The sequence below is a fragment of the Molothrus aeneus genome, chromosome 5 (genome assembly GCF_037042795.1).
Source record: "Molothrus aeneus isolate 106 chromosome 5, BPBGC_Maene_1.0, whole genome shotgun sequence".
Classification (NCBI taxonomy): Eukaryota; Metazoa; Chordata; class Aves; order Passeriformes; family Icteridae; genus Molothrus; species Molothrus aeneus.
The window spans coordinates 63,099,456-63,116,743 of record NC_089650.1 but is presented as its reverse complement, the minus strand read 5'-3'; the positions used below and the strand labels follow the sequence as shown (position 1 = coordinate 63,116,743).

Genomic DNA, 17,288 nt, shown 5'->3' with positions numbered 1-17,288 from the left:
TAGGGAGCAAGGAAACAGAGAGGGAAAAAAAAAAATCAATCCTGTCCAAGGACTCTCTCAAGTCTCTTGGAGGGCTCTGGCCAAATGTCCGGGGCCATAATCTCCCAAATGAATTTGCCAAAGCATTAAAATATAAATGTGATTTGTAGAAATGACACTGTTTTGTTTGAGATGCTAAGCTCCTGCAGATGTCAGAGGAGCCAAGGGTGTTAATGCTCCTCTGGCAACCACAGCCTGAGATTGAGCATCCAGCTAGAGCACTTGGAAGAGATGGGTTTGTCCTTTGGGTTTAATTTGATTAAATTAAAGCAAATTTGCACCAGAGTGATACTGGGGGAAATAAAAGTAGTTTTTCCTTGTTGCTGGAGAAAAGACTATCCCTGTGCAAGTCCTACATGATGAAATGATCACAAACATCTTCTGCTGAGGGGTGCAGTGAAGCCTTTGCCAAGGTAAGCAAAAGGACAGCTCAGTACTGAGCAGCTGCCAATCACCAAATAATTATGTTCTTTTCCTGCTAATTGTAGCTGCTTATCAAAATACTTAACAACTCCCAAAGCATACTTGAAATGCTTCCTTCAGCAGTCAGACCCAGGCCCAGCCAGCTCCTGAGGGGAGTTTGAGCACAGCCACTCTGGGCTGTTTTCCCAGGAGAGCATGAGAAGTGCCAGGAATCCTCAGGAGCATCATGTGCCCAGGAGCTGGTGTTACAAATCCATCAGTGAGTTTGACTCTCAGAAGTCCCATTATTTTCAATGGGCTGTTGATATATTCAGTGTATTTATGGAGTTTGCCTACAGGGTATAACTTCAGTGTAGGGCTTTGCCCAGGCCACTACTGGTGGGTGTCTTCCATCTCAACCATCCTCATCCTTCTACAAATTATTGTTCTTGGGCAGCTCCATTTCTTCTTTATGTTATTTACCTATTTCTACGTAGGAGCTGTGGTTGATGGCAACAGGACTGAAGTGGTCTAAGAACTCCCAGCTCTGGTAATTGCAGCACAACCCACTTGGAAATCCTGATTCTGATAATTTTCTTAATTCCAGCAGATATATCTCACATTAAACCTTTTTCTAGCACCTGCTCTACAAGAAGGACAGATATCTTTGCCAAACACAGTACTGCCTGATGTGAAGGGGAAGCAAACAGCAGCACTCTGAATATGTGTGATTTGGCAGGGGAATTGGGGGAGGAATGGACTCCTAAACAAAAGCTGTGATATAAAGAATTTGAGTCCCACACGTGGCTTCTATTCCTCAGTGCCAGGAATCCTCAGGAGCACTGTGTCCCCAGGAGCTGGTATTCAGTGAGTTTGACTGTGAGAAGTCCCATTATTTCCAATGGGACTGTTGATATATTCAGTGTATTTATGGAGTTTACCTACAGGGTGTAACTTCAGTGTAGGGCTTCACCTAGGCCACTACTGGTGGGTATCCTCCATCTCAACTGTGCTCATCCTTGCAGTCCTGTATCTCCACTCAGTGAGCACTTTCCCCTCCTGTAAATGTGTCACAAGTCATTACCAGCTTTGTTTTACATCCTTAGCCTGACACTCAGAGCAGTTCTGGGCCATAGCCTGGTAAAGTTGTTGTGAATTGTGCTGTCTGTCTGTTATGTCCAGAGTCTTGAAAATAAACTTCACTGTGTCAAATCCATTGAGTGTCTTCTTTAGCCAAGGAACTGCTCCAGGTACCAAAAAGGTGCAAATGCAAAACAGACAAAGCGACACACTCAATATTTGAAAGTAGCTATGAGATCCTCTGAAGGGTTCTGTGTACCCTGAAGCTGTGACTGGCACTTTATCTAGGAAGTTGCAGGTGAGACCAATTTCTTTAAGGCTCCCCAGGAGCAATGGGAAGCTTCATCTGACATATCATTCCCATGGTCTCTGATATAAGGTCTCAGTTTCTGATTTTCTGGTGGCTCAAACAGTTTGAAAGGGAAAAATGATTCCTTGATGCATTGGATGATGTTTGGGCTTCTTTTGTTTTGGAAAATAAACCAATCTGAGCTGTGAAGGTCAACAGAGTTCAAGTCAGGTGAGTGATATTTCAAGTAGAAAGGGTCACTGATATGCTTTTGTCAACATGAAACATTTATTGGAGCCATAGCACAGTTGTTGGTTCAGAGCAATAAGGATTTCTTCTAAGTTTTCACCCCAGACTTTATCAGTTGCTAAAACTGTACTTGGAAATAAAAGATGAGAAAATCTTTTATGCTGTAGCTGAGGTTGAAAGACCAGACAGGCAAGTTCCTGTCTTCAGTTGGGGCAGCTTTGATTTATAGCCTTGTAAAGGCTGATAAAGACTCTCCAGCACACAAAACACAAGAGCATTAATTCTTTACACATCAGAATCAGGATAAAGATGCAAGATGTCAAGCACTTCATTGAAATTTAATCATGCTTTATTACTGAGGCAATCCCATAATATTAAAATGATGGTTGGTTATTTACAAGCATATTGCTGCCATGGTAATTGTGACCAAACAACTCTAACTCAATCTCTTTGGTAATTATTTTCATGTCTAATTTCTGTTTGGATCATGTTTATATCAGATTTAAGCTTGGCTCCATCTGGAGCAGATGCAGTCTTCTCATAAAAGGAAAAACTGATCAAATTCTGGATTTGGTTACATGCATGCAACTCCACTGTAATCCAAAATATGTGACTACATGTCCCAGGAGGGAGGGTCAGCTGGAAGATCTCTTTAATTAGTATATTATGTGTTCAAATGAGAATTGTAGGCTGCTATTAGTGAAAAGTGGACTGATGCTCTCTCTGCTTGAGCAGGATTATGCTGACAGGTAGACAGCAGGTCTTGATGGTGGAAGTTCTCAGTGTATTTGTCTTTAGCTCCTTGATGTCATTTCAGAAATGAAGGAGAAGTGTTTATCCTGACATTACTTCAGCTATTATTGAAGAATTTGATGCAAGAACATGAATTAAAGATTTCCTGTGTAGGACTGTGAGATCCCCATGAGGACATAGCATATTTGCCTTTGCCACTTAGCAGCTAGATGTTATTTTAATTTATAGATTCCACTGTGATTGCATAAGAAATAGGACAAATTCTGTCAGTTTTATAGCTGGAGAAACTGAGATACAAAGGGAAATTCAGATATGACAAAGAGGATGGAAATCTCAATCTTCTCCATTGGACCTCACTGGCTCCTTCAGCAATGTCTGGATATTATTATTTTAGGACAGAAATAGCCTCTGCTTTGGGACTGAAATGCTCCAGCCCTGGATCTCCATCAGCCCTGTGCTTTCTCCTCTCCTTTCCTCTCCACCTTCCCACCAAGGCCACCCACACCCTGCTCAAGGAGATCCTGTGCTCCTCTTTCTCTCCTCATGGACCATGTTTTCCCTGAGTCCCTTCCCTTACATGTACACCAGATGTCCTGTGTGCCTCCCACCATCCTTCCTCTCCATCTTCTTCCTCCCTCTCACACCAGGAGCAGTGTGTGTGGTCCCCAGCCCATCACATGCCTTGACCATAACCTCCCTCTCTCTTCCCCACTCCCTGCTAAAGTTTCTTTTGTAGCTTATTCTTAAAAAAAATCCCTAAAACCAGTGATGAAAGATTTGAAGTGGTATCTTGTATGATTGAATTTGAATCACCCAGGTTGTCCAGAGGGATTGGGCTCATTCCTGACTTCTCCTCTGACTGCAGATTCTTATAAATTTTATTCCAAAACCAGACCGTGTGTACTCCTGGAGAAACCCCTGGCTCAGCTTAGCCAGCAGAATCCCTGCTCCATAAGCATGGAGCATCTTTGGATTGACCCTTCAGCACTGCCTGTTCCAACACCTCAGCCTGTAGAGGTTTGAGGTGCCCAACATCAGGAACCTCATCTGCCACAGTGAGCACTCAGAGCCTGGGAGAGGGGCTGGCAGTGGCTCTGACAGCACAGAGAAGAGCAGCAGGTCAGCAAAGGCAGGATGAAGTGCTTGGAAGGGAGGAGACAAAGGGGAGAAATTGTCACAAAACCATTGTAAAGCCAAGAGCATCACACCAAGAGCACCATTGTAAAGCCAAGAGTGTCACCATCATATTTTCTGAAAAATCCTCTTTGCCCAGGATTTCTCTCCTGCCAAGCTGAGAAGCCTCAGGGGAAAAGGAAAACAATATCATCTAATTTGCTTCTCCTGTGTTTTGCTGCTTTGGAATTTGGTTGGAGATTGTTTATCCAACATATGAATTGTTTTGATTTAATGACCAATCACAGTCAGGCTGTGTCAGACTCTGGAAGCAGTCACAAGTTTTCATTATCATTCTTTGTAGCCTTCTGTCTGCATCCCTTCTCTATTCTTTAGTACAGCATTCTATAATATAATATAAGCCTTCTAAGAACATGGAGTCAGATTTATTCCTTCTTGCCATGGAGGACCCCAGAAAAAACCACACAAGAGCTGTCTCAGGGACAGCAAAGAGATGCCTTGTGCTTATAAACTGTGTGCATGCATCAAAATGCAGACATCACACAGTCACAGAAATGGTGGCTGGAAGGAGCCTCCTGAGGGCTCTTTTCCACTCTCCTCCTCAAAGCCAGGTGGCTGCCAAGGGTATGCCAGGTCAGCCCTGGATTTGTCCAGCCAAGTCTTATAATCCCCCAAGCACAGCATCCCCATCACTTCTGTGTGACCTCCTCCCATGCTGCACTGCCTTCCAGGTGAGAAAGCCTTTCCTAACATCCACCCTGAACCTCCAAAGCAAGGAAAAAACCCCAAAAAACAAATCAAAACAAAAAACCACAAACAACCAAAAAAAAAAAAAAAGGAACCAAAAACAAACATACAAAATGAACAAACAAAAATCCCACCACCAAAGCAAAACAAAACAACGACAAAAAACCAATATCAACAACAAAAGTGAAACTAGACAAATGTTTTACAGAAGTGAAGCAACAAAAAAAGTGAAACCACAGCTGGTGAGGGAGATCTTGATAACATCTGGTTTGGCTCCTTGAATGTCAGAAGGACTAAATATACTAACTCCATCCCCAGATAATGGCCAGCTAGCTCTTCAGAATCCAGAGCACCTTCATAGTCAGCCCTTCCTTCTACAAATTATTGTTCTTGGGCAGCTCCATTTCTTCCTTATCTTTTTTACTTATATTCTATGTAGGAGCTGTGGTTGTTGGCAACAGGACTGAGGTGGTCTAAGAACTCCCAGCTCTGGTAATTGCAGCATAACCCACTTGGAAACCCTGATTCTGTTAAGTTTCTTAATTCCAGCAGATATATCTCACGTTAAACCTTTTTCTAGCACCTGCTCTACAAGAAGGACAGATATCTTTGCCAAACACAGTACTGCCTGATGTGAAGGGGAAGCAAACAGCAGCACTCTGAATATGTGTAATTTGGCAGGGAAACTGGGGGAGGAATGGACTCCTAAACAAAAGCTGTGATATAAAGAATTTGAGTCCCACACGTGGCTTCTATTCCTCAGTGTTTATCGGGGGGGGAAAGCCTGTGATCTCCAGTTACCTAGCCAAGAGAAAATGAGAACAGCACTATTTGTCCATTACTATTTATTATTTTAGTAGTAACAATGGCAAAACACCCAACTTTGTGATCTTATTGAAGCTAGAATAAATTGAATTCACCAAAACTGCAGTCAAAACCTTACTGTTGTCTCCAAGCACACACAAGCTACAAATAAGACGGGACAGGGATTCTGCAGCCTTGAGGCACTTGGCTGAGGTGGCAAAAATGCAGCATCCACTCAAGTCAGGGGGGAAAGAATGATGCCTGTTCATTTCAAGGGATTTTGGATGAGATACAAAATAAGGGACGATCAACAAGAGATAGGAAGGCAAGTGATCAAAACATACTGTAAAAAGTGCCTGGTATTATTACAAACATCCCCTAAGGCTTCTGATAATAGAGCAGGAAAGCTATAGCTGTGATATTGTATTATTTTACTGAGAACAGCCATTAGTCCCTTCCTGACCTCATGCCAACCAATACAAGGTAAATGCTCCCATGGATTTTTTTGTTCCCTACCCTTTTTGTACTCAGTAAAAGCGAGCCAGCTCTCTTACCTTGCTGCACAGGGACTTCTAGAGCACTCACCTTTGGCACATGGATGATGGACGGCCTGGGGATGTGAGTGCAGAGTGCAATGACCTCCTGGCTCAGCTCTTTAGCAGCAAACACTGATGGCTGGGTGGTGGCAGGCACTGCCTGAGCAGCAGTGTGATTGCTGGAACTGCTCTGCTTCTCTGAGCTCCTGCTGCCTTTGAACATCTCCTCGCTGTCCCTCTCTCCCCCGTGCTCGATGCTGCTGGCTGCTGCTGCTGTGGGTGGCTGCAGGCACACTGCTGGGGCTGCCTCTGCCTTCTCCTCCTCCTCCATGGACACAGGAGCAGCGTTGGGCTGCTCAAATGGAGTGTTTTCAGGTGTGTTTCCGAAGCAGGTGAGCAGGGCTGAGCAAGGGAAAGGATGCATCTTGGATGACAGGTTATCGGATCCGCTTAGCCTGCTTTCCACAGCTGCATAATCAACAGGCTGCACTCACATCCGCAGGAGAGCCCAAAATAAAAGCCCTGGCATGACAGCATTCCAGCCTTCCCAGGAGAGAGCACCCCCTTTTCTGCTGTCAGGAGCATTCAGAAGTGGGGTGCTACACCTTCTGCTCCGTCCTCCACCAGAGTCAGCCTGCTATCTGCTCCCTGCAGCCCACTCCTGTTGTCTACAAGGCAAAGAGGTGCAGGCACAATAAAAACGTTTGCAACCCTTGCATGCTCTTGCTGGGAGCTGTCAGCAGCTGAACAAAGCCCTCACAATAGCCCCATAGCCCCGGCAGGCTACGGTTACAGGAGCGGATGCTCCAGCACTGGCGGTCCTCAATCAATAGTGCCACGGCCTCAAGTTACCTGGTGAAGGAGGCAAAAAGATAATGTAGCCTGAGCTCTGCAGCCATAACAGCATCAACACTGTATCAGTGTCATCACAACAATAGCAAAACTGGCTCTGGTTACGCTGCTCGGGTGTTTATTAGCGATAAACCCCCAAATCGTTCATCTGTCACTGGCTTGGATCAAAAATGTGCTTCCAGGCTCCGGCTGGGCTGCTCATCGGTGAGATGGGAAAATGGTCAGGAATGGGAAGATGGGGGGCTCTGTGGGCACCCCATGTCCAGCACACCCTCCTACAGCACAGGCAGGATCTGTCCCCCCAGCTCCTCCTCCAGCCACGAAGCATCGCAGCGCCCTGTGGTATTTTCAGGGAAAGGAAGGAAAGATGAATCTGACTCCGTGTTCTCAGAAGGCTAATTTATTATTTTATGATCTATATTATATTAAAAAATACTATCCTAAACTATACTAAAGAATACAGAAAGGCTGAAAGATACTAAAGAAAAACTCGTGACTCCTTCCAGAGTCCTGACACAGCCAGACCGTGATTGGTCATTAAATCAAAACAATTCACATGTTGGATAAACAATCTCCAACCACATTCCAAAGCAGCAAAACACAGGAGAAGCAATCAGATAATATTGTTTTCCTTTTTCTCTGAGGCTTCTCAGCTTCACAGGAGAAGAATCCTGGGCAAGGGGATTTTTCACAAAATATGACAGTGACATCTCCCAGCCCCTGTCAAAGTCACCCACTGCTCTCCCGGCCCTCTCCATTCCCCAGAGAAAACCAGGGAAGCATCCTACTAAAACTCGTCTGCTGCTGGGTGGCTGTAAAGGGAGAAATTTCCTCCTTCAATGTGCAGTGCCTCGAGGCTGGTTGTTAAAACAAAAATATGTGGGAAGTGAGGGAAGAAGGGAGTTTGTGGTTAGAGCATCTGCTTCCAGAAAATCCCAGTTCCTTCTATTTTGTGCTGCCACAGGCTTCCTGTGTGATAGCAGAGATGTTATTTGATCTCTATCTCCATGTGTAAAAAGGAGGAGAGTAATCACTTCTTTTTTTCCACCCATTATACATATCCTGTCTCTTTGTAGAAGGTTATAAACTCTTGAGGGCAGCAGCTTGTTCTTATTTGCCCTTAAGCTGCTGGTACAAAAGGTCTCTGAATACAAACATGGCATTTACCTGCTAATATTTTCTAAAGAGAAATTTGGGGTTCAGTCTTTCCCAACAAGGTCATAGTTTTCCATTTATTTTTCTAGCCTGGTTTGCTGTTAGATGTTGTTAGATGTTTGTAAGAGCCTCCCTGCAATTGTTACTTTCATATTCCTGTAAGGTGTAACACTGAGCAAAAATGTGACATATTAAGACAAACTCATGCTTCCAGTAGTAGCTCATGAGGAACCAAAGTGCAGAATGTTGAGGGTTAAATTCCTAATGTGTAAATTTTCAGAACTGGGAGCAAAACAATCTCAATCCCTCATCCCAAATAACCTTAAAGTTCTCTTTGTACCCTTTTCTAACTGAGTCTTGCACATCTGTACATCTCAGTGGCTGGTTTTAGGTTTTAGAAAGGTCCAAAGTGGCCTCCAGCTTGCACAGCAATGCATTTTGGCCTGCAGAGGCTCTTGCTTTCCTGTATCACTCCCCCATTTGTAAATACTGCCCAGTATTTAAATGAAGACCATATGGCTCTTGGAATGAGAATCAGGTACCTGCTGACCCAAAAAGGCTTGGAAAAAAGTTAGGAGAGGATCTAATGGTGGGGAAAGCAAACTCAGAGGTGAAAAATGTGCTGTAAAACTGGAAACTATTGAAGTGAAAAGCATTAGCTTTATTGTCTTTATTTCTATTGTCATAGCAGAGGTTAATTTTGGTTCAGGGTCCACCTTGCTTTACTAGAGGTGGAAGTTTCAGCACTAATGTCAGCATCCAGCAAGTGCCAGGAGACAAAAGGCTGGTTGTGTTGATATGCAGCAACTTCCTCTCACTTTGCATCCACTGGGGTGGCCATGGATTCCTTTGGAAGTGGATTCAATAATAATAATAATAATAATAATAATAATAATAATAATAATAATAATAATAATAATAATAATAATAATATAATTTTGCACCCACCTGGGTGCCCTGTTCCTCTGCACAGCGCTGTGGCTGTGAGAAGTCAGATGGTGAGGCAGGACCAAGGAACTGTTTTTATGAGGGAACAGCTTTTAGTGCTTAGGTAAGAACAATAATTTCAAAGTGATGCACAACTAAGACTTCAATGAGCTGACATTAATTAAAGAGTAAGCTGTCCTTGAAATTGAAATAATTATTTCAACAAGTCAGTCAGTCAACAACCTACATTCAATTATTTCCAGGCCTTCAGCTGGCCATGCCAGCTTTTCTCCAACTGTTTTTGAGAACTTGGTGAGTTTATAGGGACACCAGTCTACACAAAGACTACCTGCATGAGTGAGTCATGACCACTTAAATTCACCACCTGGCACAGATGTATGTCTGAGTGAAGAGTTGTTGTCCTAAAAATCAGGTGTGTGCTTGTATTACCTCTGAGGAGGGAGGATGTTCAGTGTCTGCTTGCTGTGAGAGCCACAGAGATACTTTTTCAGCCAACAAAAAGAGCTAAATGCTCCATTGTACCTGTAAGAGAAGTGATCAGGACAAGAGTAATTAACCTGTGAGTCTTGTCCTGAGTTCAAAGACAGCATGAGAAATCTCACAAGCTGAGAATGTCCAAAATTAACTTGGTGGTGACATCTAAGAAGTGGCAGCCATGAGCCCCAGCAGTGAGACATGGGCTCCATCTCCTCACAGCTTGGGGCCATTGGGTTTTGGTTAAAGCCCATCCCTCTTGCTCACACTGCAGTCATGATTCAAGGTTTATTTCATTCAAGCAGATCTCCTTGCACCAATCAATCAACTGTACTAACCACTTTTTATGTGTGATGAGATATTATTAGGACAAGAGACAAGACTTGCTGTATTTTTCCTGAATTTGCTCATAAATTAATGATGAGCTGAAATGTTCTGGCTAAACAGCTCAGGGAGCTGGACATGTCGAGTAAATGGAGAAGGTGAATTGCAGCCAACTCTTGACCTGTCTTTAGTATTATTCCTTCAGGAGGAATTTTTCCTTCCCTTGGCTGATGTTATACTCTCTTCTCAGCAGGAGCCATCAGGTCAGATTTAGCTCAGATGCTCCAGGCTTGCAGCAGGAGCTAAGCCTAGCTGTGTCTCTCACTTCTCAGGAGCCAGTTTTGCAGCATTTTGTTTCACAGCTTTTGTTCTTCTGAGTTGTCCCTTCTTTCCTCATCACTCCTACAGCAGCACTGACTCTCTAAACATCTCCCAAACCCAAGTCTGGTGGGTTTGGCCATAACTCAGCATTCCCCAGCACCTCCTCTTTCTCATCCTGACAAAAGCCACAACCTGCATCTGCTGCCTCTGTGCTGCCTGCAGAAGGAATATGGTCATTGCACCAAAGTTTTAGATTAAATCAGAGCTGATGATAATCAATAGAGTTCCACTGCCTTCAGATCTGGGGAATCAGAGGATACAAATCCAGTTCTCCTGCTATCTCTTCTATCTCCTTTTAGATTACCCAAACTTTATCTGGAAACCAGCTGAGCTTCTGTCCCCTCCTACATCATATGAAACATATGAAACTGCCAGAGGCCAGGTCTAGATTAGATATTAGGAAGAAATTCTTTATTGTGGGGGTGGTGAGGCCCTGGCAGAGGTTGCCCAGAGAAGCTGTGGCTGCCCCATCCCTGGAAGTGTTCAAAGACAGATTGAATGGGGATTAGAGCAGCCTGGCATAGTGGAAGGTGTCCCTGCCTGTGGCAGGGGATTGGAATGATGTTGCTGTGATGTGTGCTTTCTGCACACATACAGAATAGATCAGTAGGATTTGAAGAGAGTGCTGCTAAACCATGAAATCATGAAATCAGGAAGAAACTTGGCCCTACTTGGATGGAGCTGAATAGAAGTGAGTTCAGAGAAGAGCATTGTAGATGCCAGAGGGACCAGCTCATAAGGGAAGCCTTAAAAGAGCTCAGCTGGAGATGCAACAAGAAACCAGTCAGATTAGCAATGAGATAAGATAGTCTGTCCTTATCTGAGACACATAGGGATTGAGGTTAAAAAATAATGTGATTATGGTAGCCAAAACACCTCCTAATAATTTCAGAGTTTCTTTCATCTTCTGTTATACCTGCTATTAGGCATCACTGAGGGCAGGTGACTGGCTGAGAGGAACTACTGGTCTCATCCAGTTAGGGCAGAGCCTGTTTTTCTAGACAAGAAAAAATTAGACTGATTCATGAAACAATTTACTTAATAGTAAACAAGTTTTTACAAACATGAACAGGAAATTTTAAAGTTTTTTTTTTCAACTAATCTTCTGAAATTTCTAAATGTTTTGACACTTTCAACACCAAACAAACAAACAACCCCCCTCCCCCCATATTCCATTGCTAATCTGGAATGGAATTGAAGGTCTTGAGCATGCCTGTCAAAATCTCACTCCTGAGGGGCTACAAAAACCTGTCTTGGAATGCCAAAAACCTGACAGGGCTAACTGATCAGCTGGAGGCAGACTCTGAGTACACCCCTATGTCCTCCCAGGAAAGGCTATAATCTAGAGGGACTGTGAAAATGCTTATTCCGTAAGGGATTCCTACTGAGTAGCTGGGAAAAAACACAACTAAAAAGTAAACCCATGTGGAGAGATTAGAGAAGACTGGAAATGAAGAGCTAAACTAAAGTCCTTTGCAACAAATTGTGCCATTCTACTGTAGAATTAATAACAGAAGTTGTATGATTCCTGAAGCTGGAGGGATGTACACATGCACTTTTTATATTCATGAAAGTCATTATTCAAATTTTCCATTTTCAGCCATGCAAATAATATTCATACCAAACCAAAGTCCAGGGCCTGGGAGCCAGAAGATTTTGTATACCAGGTCTTGATTGTGCTGTTGAAATGGATACAATAGAGATGATTATATTTCCTTTGCAATCTTCCGGCCAGGCAGGTTGTTTCCATCAGTGAAAACTTGGGAAAATCAGAAGGCTGCTTGATGAATTAGTTCTTTCATAACAAGTGCCACTAGTTTCTGAGATGGATTTAGAGCCTTGCTCCTACAGCTGGATTAACAACAACTAAAATAAAACTCCTGTCTGAGCACAAGTTGTCCTTGAGGCAGCAGCAGAATTTCTTCCTTTTGTAGTTTAGAGGATTCAAGATTAAAACCCATATTTTTGTTTCAAATGGCCTTTCATGCACAAATGACACTTCTAGCCTCTGAGCCAGAACAGTTTCAAATAATTGACACTTTGTAAATGATCAGCTTCATTTACTTTCTGCTCTTTTCTCAGTTACACGTCCAACCTTCACAATTTTCTTCATTTATAGCAATTTTCCGGTTTTCACTCTCACCCACTGCTATTAACATGGTGTGACTGCAAGCATTAAGTAAAACAGAGGAGCAATGACAAAATATTTCTTTGAGTTTCAATGATTTTACTTCATAGAAAGATTTCCTTTGAATTAACAAATATGCATTCTAGTCTCTGTGCAGCCCTTTTAAAATAACACAGACTTGCCCGATGGCTGACTCTTAGCAATCATTCCAAAAGGCAGGTAATTTTCAAGGAATTATAAAAAAAGGGGAATTATCTTGTTTGTAACTTAGAATCATAGAATAGTTTGGGTTGGAAGGGGCCTTTAAAGGTCATCTAGTTCAAAATGTAAGAGCAGGGACACCTTCCACTAGGCCAGGTTGCTCAATGCCCTGTCCAGTCTGGCCTTGAGCATTTCCAATCCACCACCTCTGGGAACAACCTGTTCCATTATTTCACCATTCTCATTGCAAAAAAAAAAAAAAAAAAAAAAAAAAATCTTCCTTGTACCTAGCCTGGAACTTCTTTTAGTTTAAAACCATTACCCCTTGGGCTACCAGAACAGACTCTGCTCTGTCTGTCCCCATTTGGAACAGGCTGCCCAGAGAAGGGGTGGAATCTCCATCCCTGCAGGTATTTAAAAGACACTTAGATGGTTGAACTCAGTGACCTTAAAGGTCTTTTCCAATCTAAATGGAAAAGACTTTGGCAATGAAAATGGCTTTTTTATAAGCCCCCTCTAAGTACTGGAAGGGACAGTAAGCTCTCCCTATACCATTCTCTTCTCCAGGCTCTCAGCCTGTCCTCACAGGCCCCTGACCATCTTCACAGCCTTCCTCTGAACCCACCCCAACAGGTCCATGTCTGTCTTGTACTGGGATTCCCCAGCCTCACACATTACCCCTGGAGAGCAGAGGGGAATAATCCTTTGGACTGAAATATGTCTTGGATGCAGCAGGCACATCTGTGGGCCCTGATGGATCCACTGTCCCGGAGCCATCCTTCATATCCCAGACGGTCGCTTTGCCCACACGTGTTGGCATATGGATGGAGCAGCTGCCAGATGCCCTTTTGGAAAGGGATGGACTGAAGGCCACTCTCCCAGTGGGGATTTGCTCAAACAGCTCTGATTTTTCCAGTTTTTGTCATGGGAAAGCAGGGGGTCTCAGCCCTTCCTTGGCTGTCTGCAGCTGTGTCACCGCTGCCGGCAGCACTGGGCAGCTCCACTGCTGTGCACAGAGAAATGCAGCCCAGCCTGGACTGGGGGAATCATTCTCTGGCTGCCCCTGCCCTGCTCTGCTTGCTGAGCAGAGCCCTTTTCCAGCTGCACACCACAGATGGCTCATTAGGATCATGGAGAGAGGAAATCTGCTCTGTGGCCTTCTGCGCTGGGCATGGGCTCTCTGCTGTGCAGATGAGATCCCTGTGTAATTCAGGCTCTTGTGCAGATGAGATCCCTGTGTAACTCAGGCTCTGCTGCAGCTGGGGCATGGCACAGCACCCAGGGCTATGGCACAGTCCTGCCCCCAGGGATTGGGAATCTGATTTTGGGCCTGGATGGGCAAGCAGAGAAATGGGGCGTGCAAAAGAAAGGAGCAATGTCTGGGAGCAAAAAAGGTGGATTTTTAGGTTCTTTTCATTCCCACTGACTTCTTCTTCAAACCCTCCCCATATCCATCTAAAAAATATTGCCAGTGATATTTGATTTCAAGGCACTTTCATTATCTCTCACCCTTAAAATCACCTTTTCATTCTTGACTATGCTAATTACAATGCAACAATTGCCTCCCAGAAAAAATTCACCCAATTCCTTTGACTCTGTGAGCCCTTAACTGAGCAAGTCTCTCTGGCCAACAGAAACAGAGCCATGAGGAACTGTGACAAGTACCCTGTGTCACACACAGGCCACAAAATGTCACTCTGAAATTTCTGATGCAAGGAAAAGCACCATATTTCTTTCATCCCTCACAGGGGCTTGAAAATACATCATCATTGTGCACTTCAGGCATATATTGTAATTTGTGTTCTGAGTGCTTGCTGAACAAAACCTGCTCTTCAACTCAGCACAGCAGTGATTTGTGAGTATTAAAACCAAAATCAATATTAAGGGGAAACATGGTGAGAGATTTTTAAATTGTATAATTGGTTTGTATTTCCCTGTAAAGCTCTGGGTGTTTTATAAAAACACTTCAAAAAAACATTTTATTTACAGGAGAGGAAATCTCTCTTTCTTATTTGTATGACAAAGTAATCTTTCTTGATAAGAACATTTCTGTGGAGGGGAAGAAAAAATCTACCAAAGCAATTATCATTTCAGGAAATGGTATTTTGTTAAATGATCTTTCTGGTTTGGAAGCCTATTCTTGAAAACTCTAAATAAAGCCTGCACTTGCCATGGCCTTGACCAGAGATAGGTGATTAAACCAAACAAGATCCTCAATCATTGTGCTCAGTTCCATTTAATTTTGGCCATGGCTGCACATCACTCAGCTCTGTTTACTTTGCAACATTCCTGCTTGATGCTTGGGAAAATGAACAGTCATGCCTGTGGCTGAGATTCTGTATTTAATCAAGAAACATGATCATGGAGTTGCACAAAGGTTGAGGCTGAAAGGAAGCTCTAGAGGTAATCTTGTTCAAGCCCCCTGCTCAGCTAGGACCACCTAGAGCAATTGTCCAGAACTCTGTCCAGACAGCTTTTGAATACCTCTAAGGATGGAGTCAACATCCTTGGGTAACCTGTGCCAGTTCTCAGTCACTCTCACAGCTAAAAAAGTGTTTCCTGGGGTTCAGAGGGCATCTCCAGTGTTTCAGTTTCAAGTTGTGTGTTTCAGTTTGTTTGTTTCAGTTTGTGCCCATTGCCTGTGGCCCTGTCCCTGGGCACCACTGAACAGAGCCTGGCTCCCTCCTCCTTCAGGTTTTTACAAACATTTTTACAAACATTGATCCTCTGAGCCTTCTCTGCCCCGGCTGAACAGTCCCAGCTCTCCCCATCCTCTTCTCCTAGGACAGCTGATCATTGTCTTCATGATCTTTTGCTGGACTCTCCAGTATGTCCATGTCACTTTTGGATTGGAGAGCCCAGAACTGAGCAAAATACTTCAGGTGGGGTCTCAAGAAAGCAGACTAGAAGGGAAATATCACTTCCCTCCAACTTCTGGTAATAGTGTAGTCCAGCCCAGGATACCATTTGCCTTCTTTGCTGCAGGGGCACTGTGCTGGCTCATGTTCAACTTGGTGTCCACCAAGGTCCTTTTCTGACAAGCTGCTTTCCAGCTGAGTGGCCTCTAGAGGTATTGGTGCCTGGGGTTGTTCTTCCCTGGCACAGGACTTTGCACTTCTCCTTGTTGAGCTTCATGAGGTTCCTGCTGGCCCATTTCTCCAGATTACTGGAATCTGGAGCAATCCATCAGTGTAATCAGTGTAATCCATCTGTGTATCAGACACCCCTCCCAGTCTGGTGTCATCCAGCTCATGACCACATAAAATCCATCTCAGATAGAAATGAGTGACTTAAACATCCGTCACTGAGTCCTGGAACCACAGCAATCAACCAGCTCAGGTCTGACAGTCAAAGCTCTGGACTGACTGCCTGGCCTGGGTCCCCTGTGTGGGCAGCTGGCGAGGGGCTGTCCTTCAGCATCATGCTGCCTCCTGCCCACATGTGCAACAGGGGCAATTCCCAACCAACAGGCTGAAATACATGTGTGTGTTGGTGCAATGCACTTGTGCCATGTTTGCTTACAGTGCCTGAGCAAAACAGATGTCTGGGTTTGCTACTGCCCCTGCATGGGCCTCTGAGGGCATTTCAGTGCCACACTCCTCGCTGAGACCTCACAGGCAACCATCCAAAGGCATCCCTGTGGTATCCTTAAGACTAATTATCCAGAACTTCAGGCAGTGGGAATAGCAACATGTCCTGGTTTAGGGCAAATTTGGGAGAAAACCTTCAAAGGGGGCCCCTCCAGAAAGCAAACCCACACAGCCCCTCCCCACACCAGTTTGGGAAGGATTCCTCGGAGAGAAGTGGAAAGAACCTGTTTATTTAACAGGCACAGCACACCCAGCACACAAAATGAACAATACTAGGTGACACCACTCTTTCACTGCTCTGAAAAAGATGGCAAATTCAGAAAGTCTCTCTTGGGGTGGTCACCCTGTTATCAGTCCCTCTGGCACTGGGGGCAGCTGCTGCAGCCACAGGGTGCAAACTCTCGGTGTTCCCTGGTCCCAGTCTGGAGCAGGTTTGAGTAGTTCCAAAAAAGGGAAAGGAAAAACAGTCCAGGGAAAAATTCAGACTGCTTAGCTAAACTAGCTAATGAGCAGAAGCAAAAAGCAGGAGCAAGAGCAAGAGCAAAGCAGAAAGCCAAGCAAAAAGCAAAAGCAGCACCATGTACTGCCCTGTCTGTGTGTCCTGCCAGCCGTGGGAGAGCGGCTGATAACAAAACAAAAAACAAAACTTTCACTCTTCAGAGCCAGTCTTGAAGGCACAGAACATAATATCCAGCATAAACAGAACAACAACCGGGGATACAAGCATCGTAACATCACCCTAGGACACAGCCAAGCTGCATAAGTTTCAACAGAGGATTGCTGGTTTTGCAGACATTCAGAAAATTTCCCAAGCACTGAGTCCTCTCTCAGCCAAGCCTGCAAGATGATGCATCATGGTTCTATTACTTTTTACCCTCTGTACAGCTTCCACACTTCAGGTTTCATTTGTTTGATCCAGTCTTTAGATTTCTTCTTTTCTTTTTCCTTCCCAACCCCACAGCGGGCACATACACAGCTCGCAGGTGCAGCTTTCCACCGCTCAGTTTTGCTGGCTGCAGCTGGCTGCCTGATTAAACAGGCAGGAATTCCCTTCTCAGTGCCCACAATGCATCTAGCAGCTGTCTTGCTCCCACAGACTGCTGTGATTTTGAGGAAAATGGTTTTAAATAGCTGCTTCCTCCTCACACCCACCCTTTGACTTCACTGCAGAATGATCAGGTCATGATAAACCACAGCATGGG

General features: G+C 44.3%; 1 protein-coding gene across 1 annotated transcript in view; it reads right to left on the bottom strand.

Annotated features, from left to right (window-relative positions):
- LOC136557128 (AF4/FMR2 family member lilli-like) overlaps window positions 1-6,457 on the bottom strand; it is a 60,867-nt gene extending 54,410 nt beyond the window's left edge. The window contains exon 1 of the mRNA XM_066550722.1: window positions 6,083-6,457. Coding sequence (XP_066406819.1) covers window positions 6,083-6,457 — 375 coding nt within the window. The remainder of the gene's footprint in view (window positions 1-6,082) is intronic.
- Between the last annotated feature and the right edge of the window lie 10,831 nt (window positions 6,458-17,288).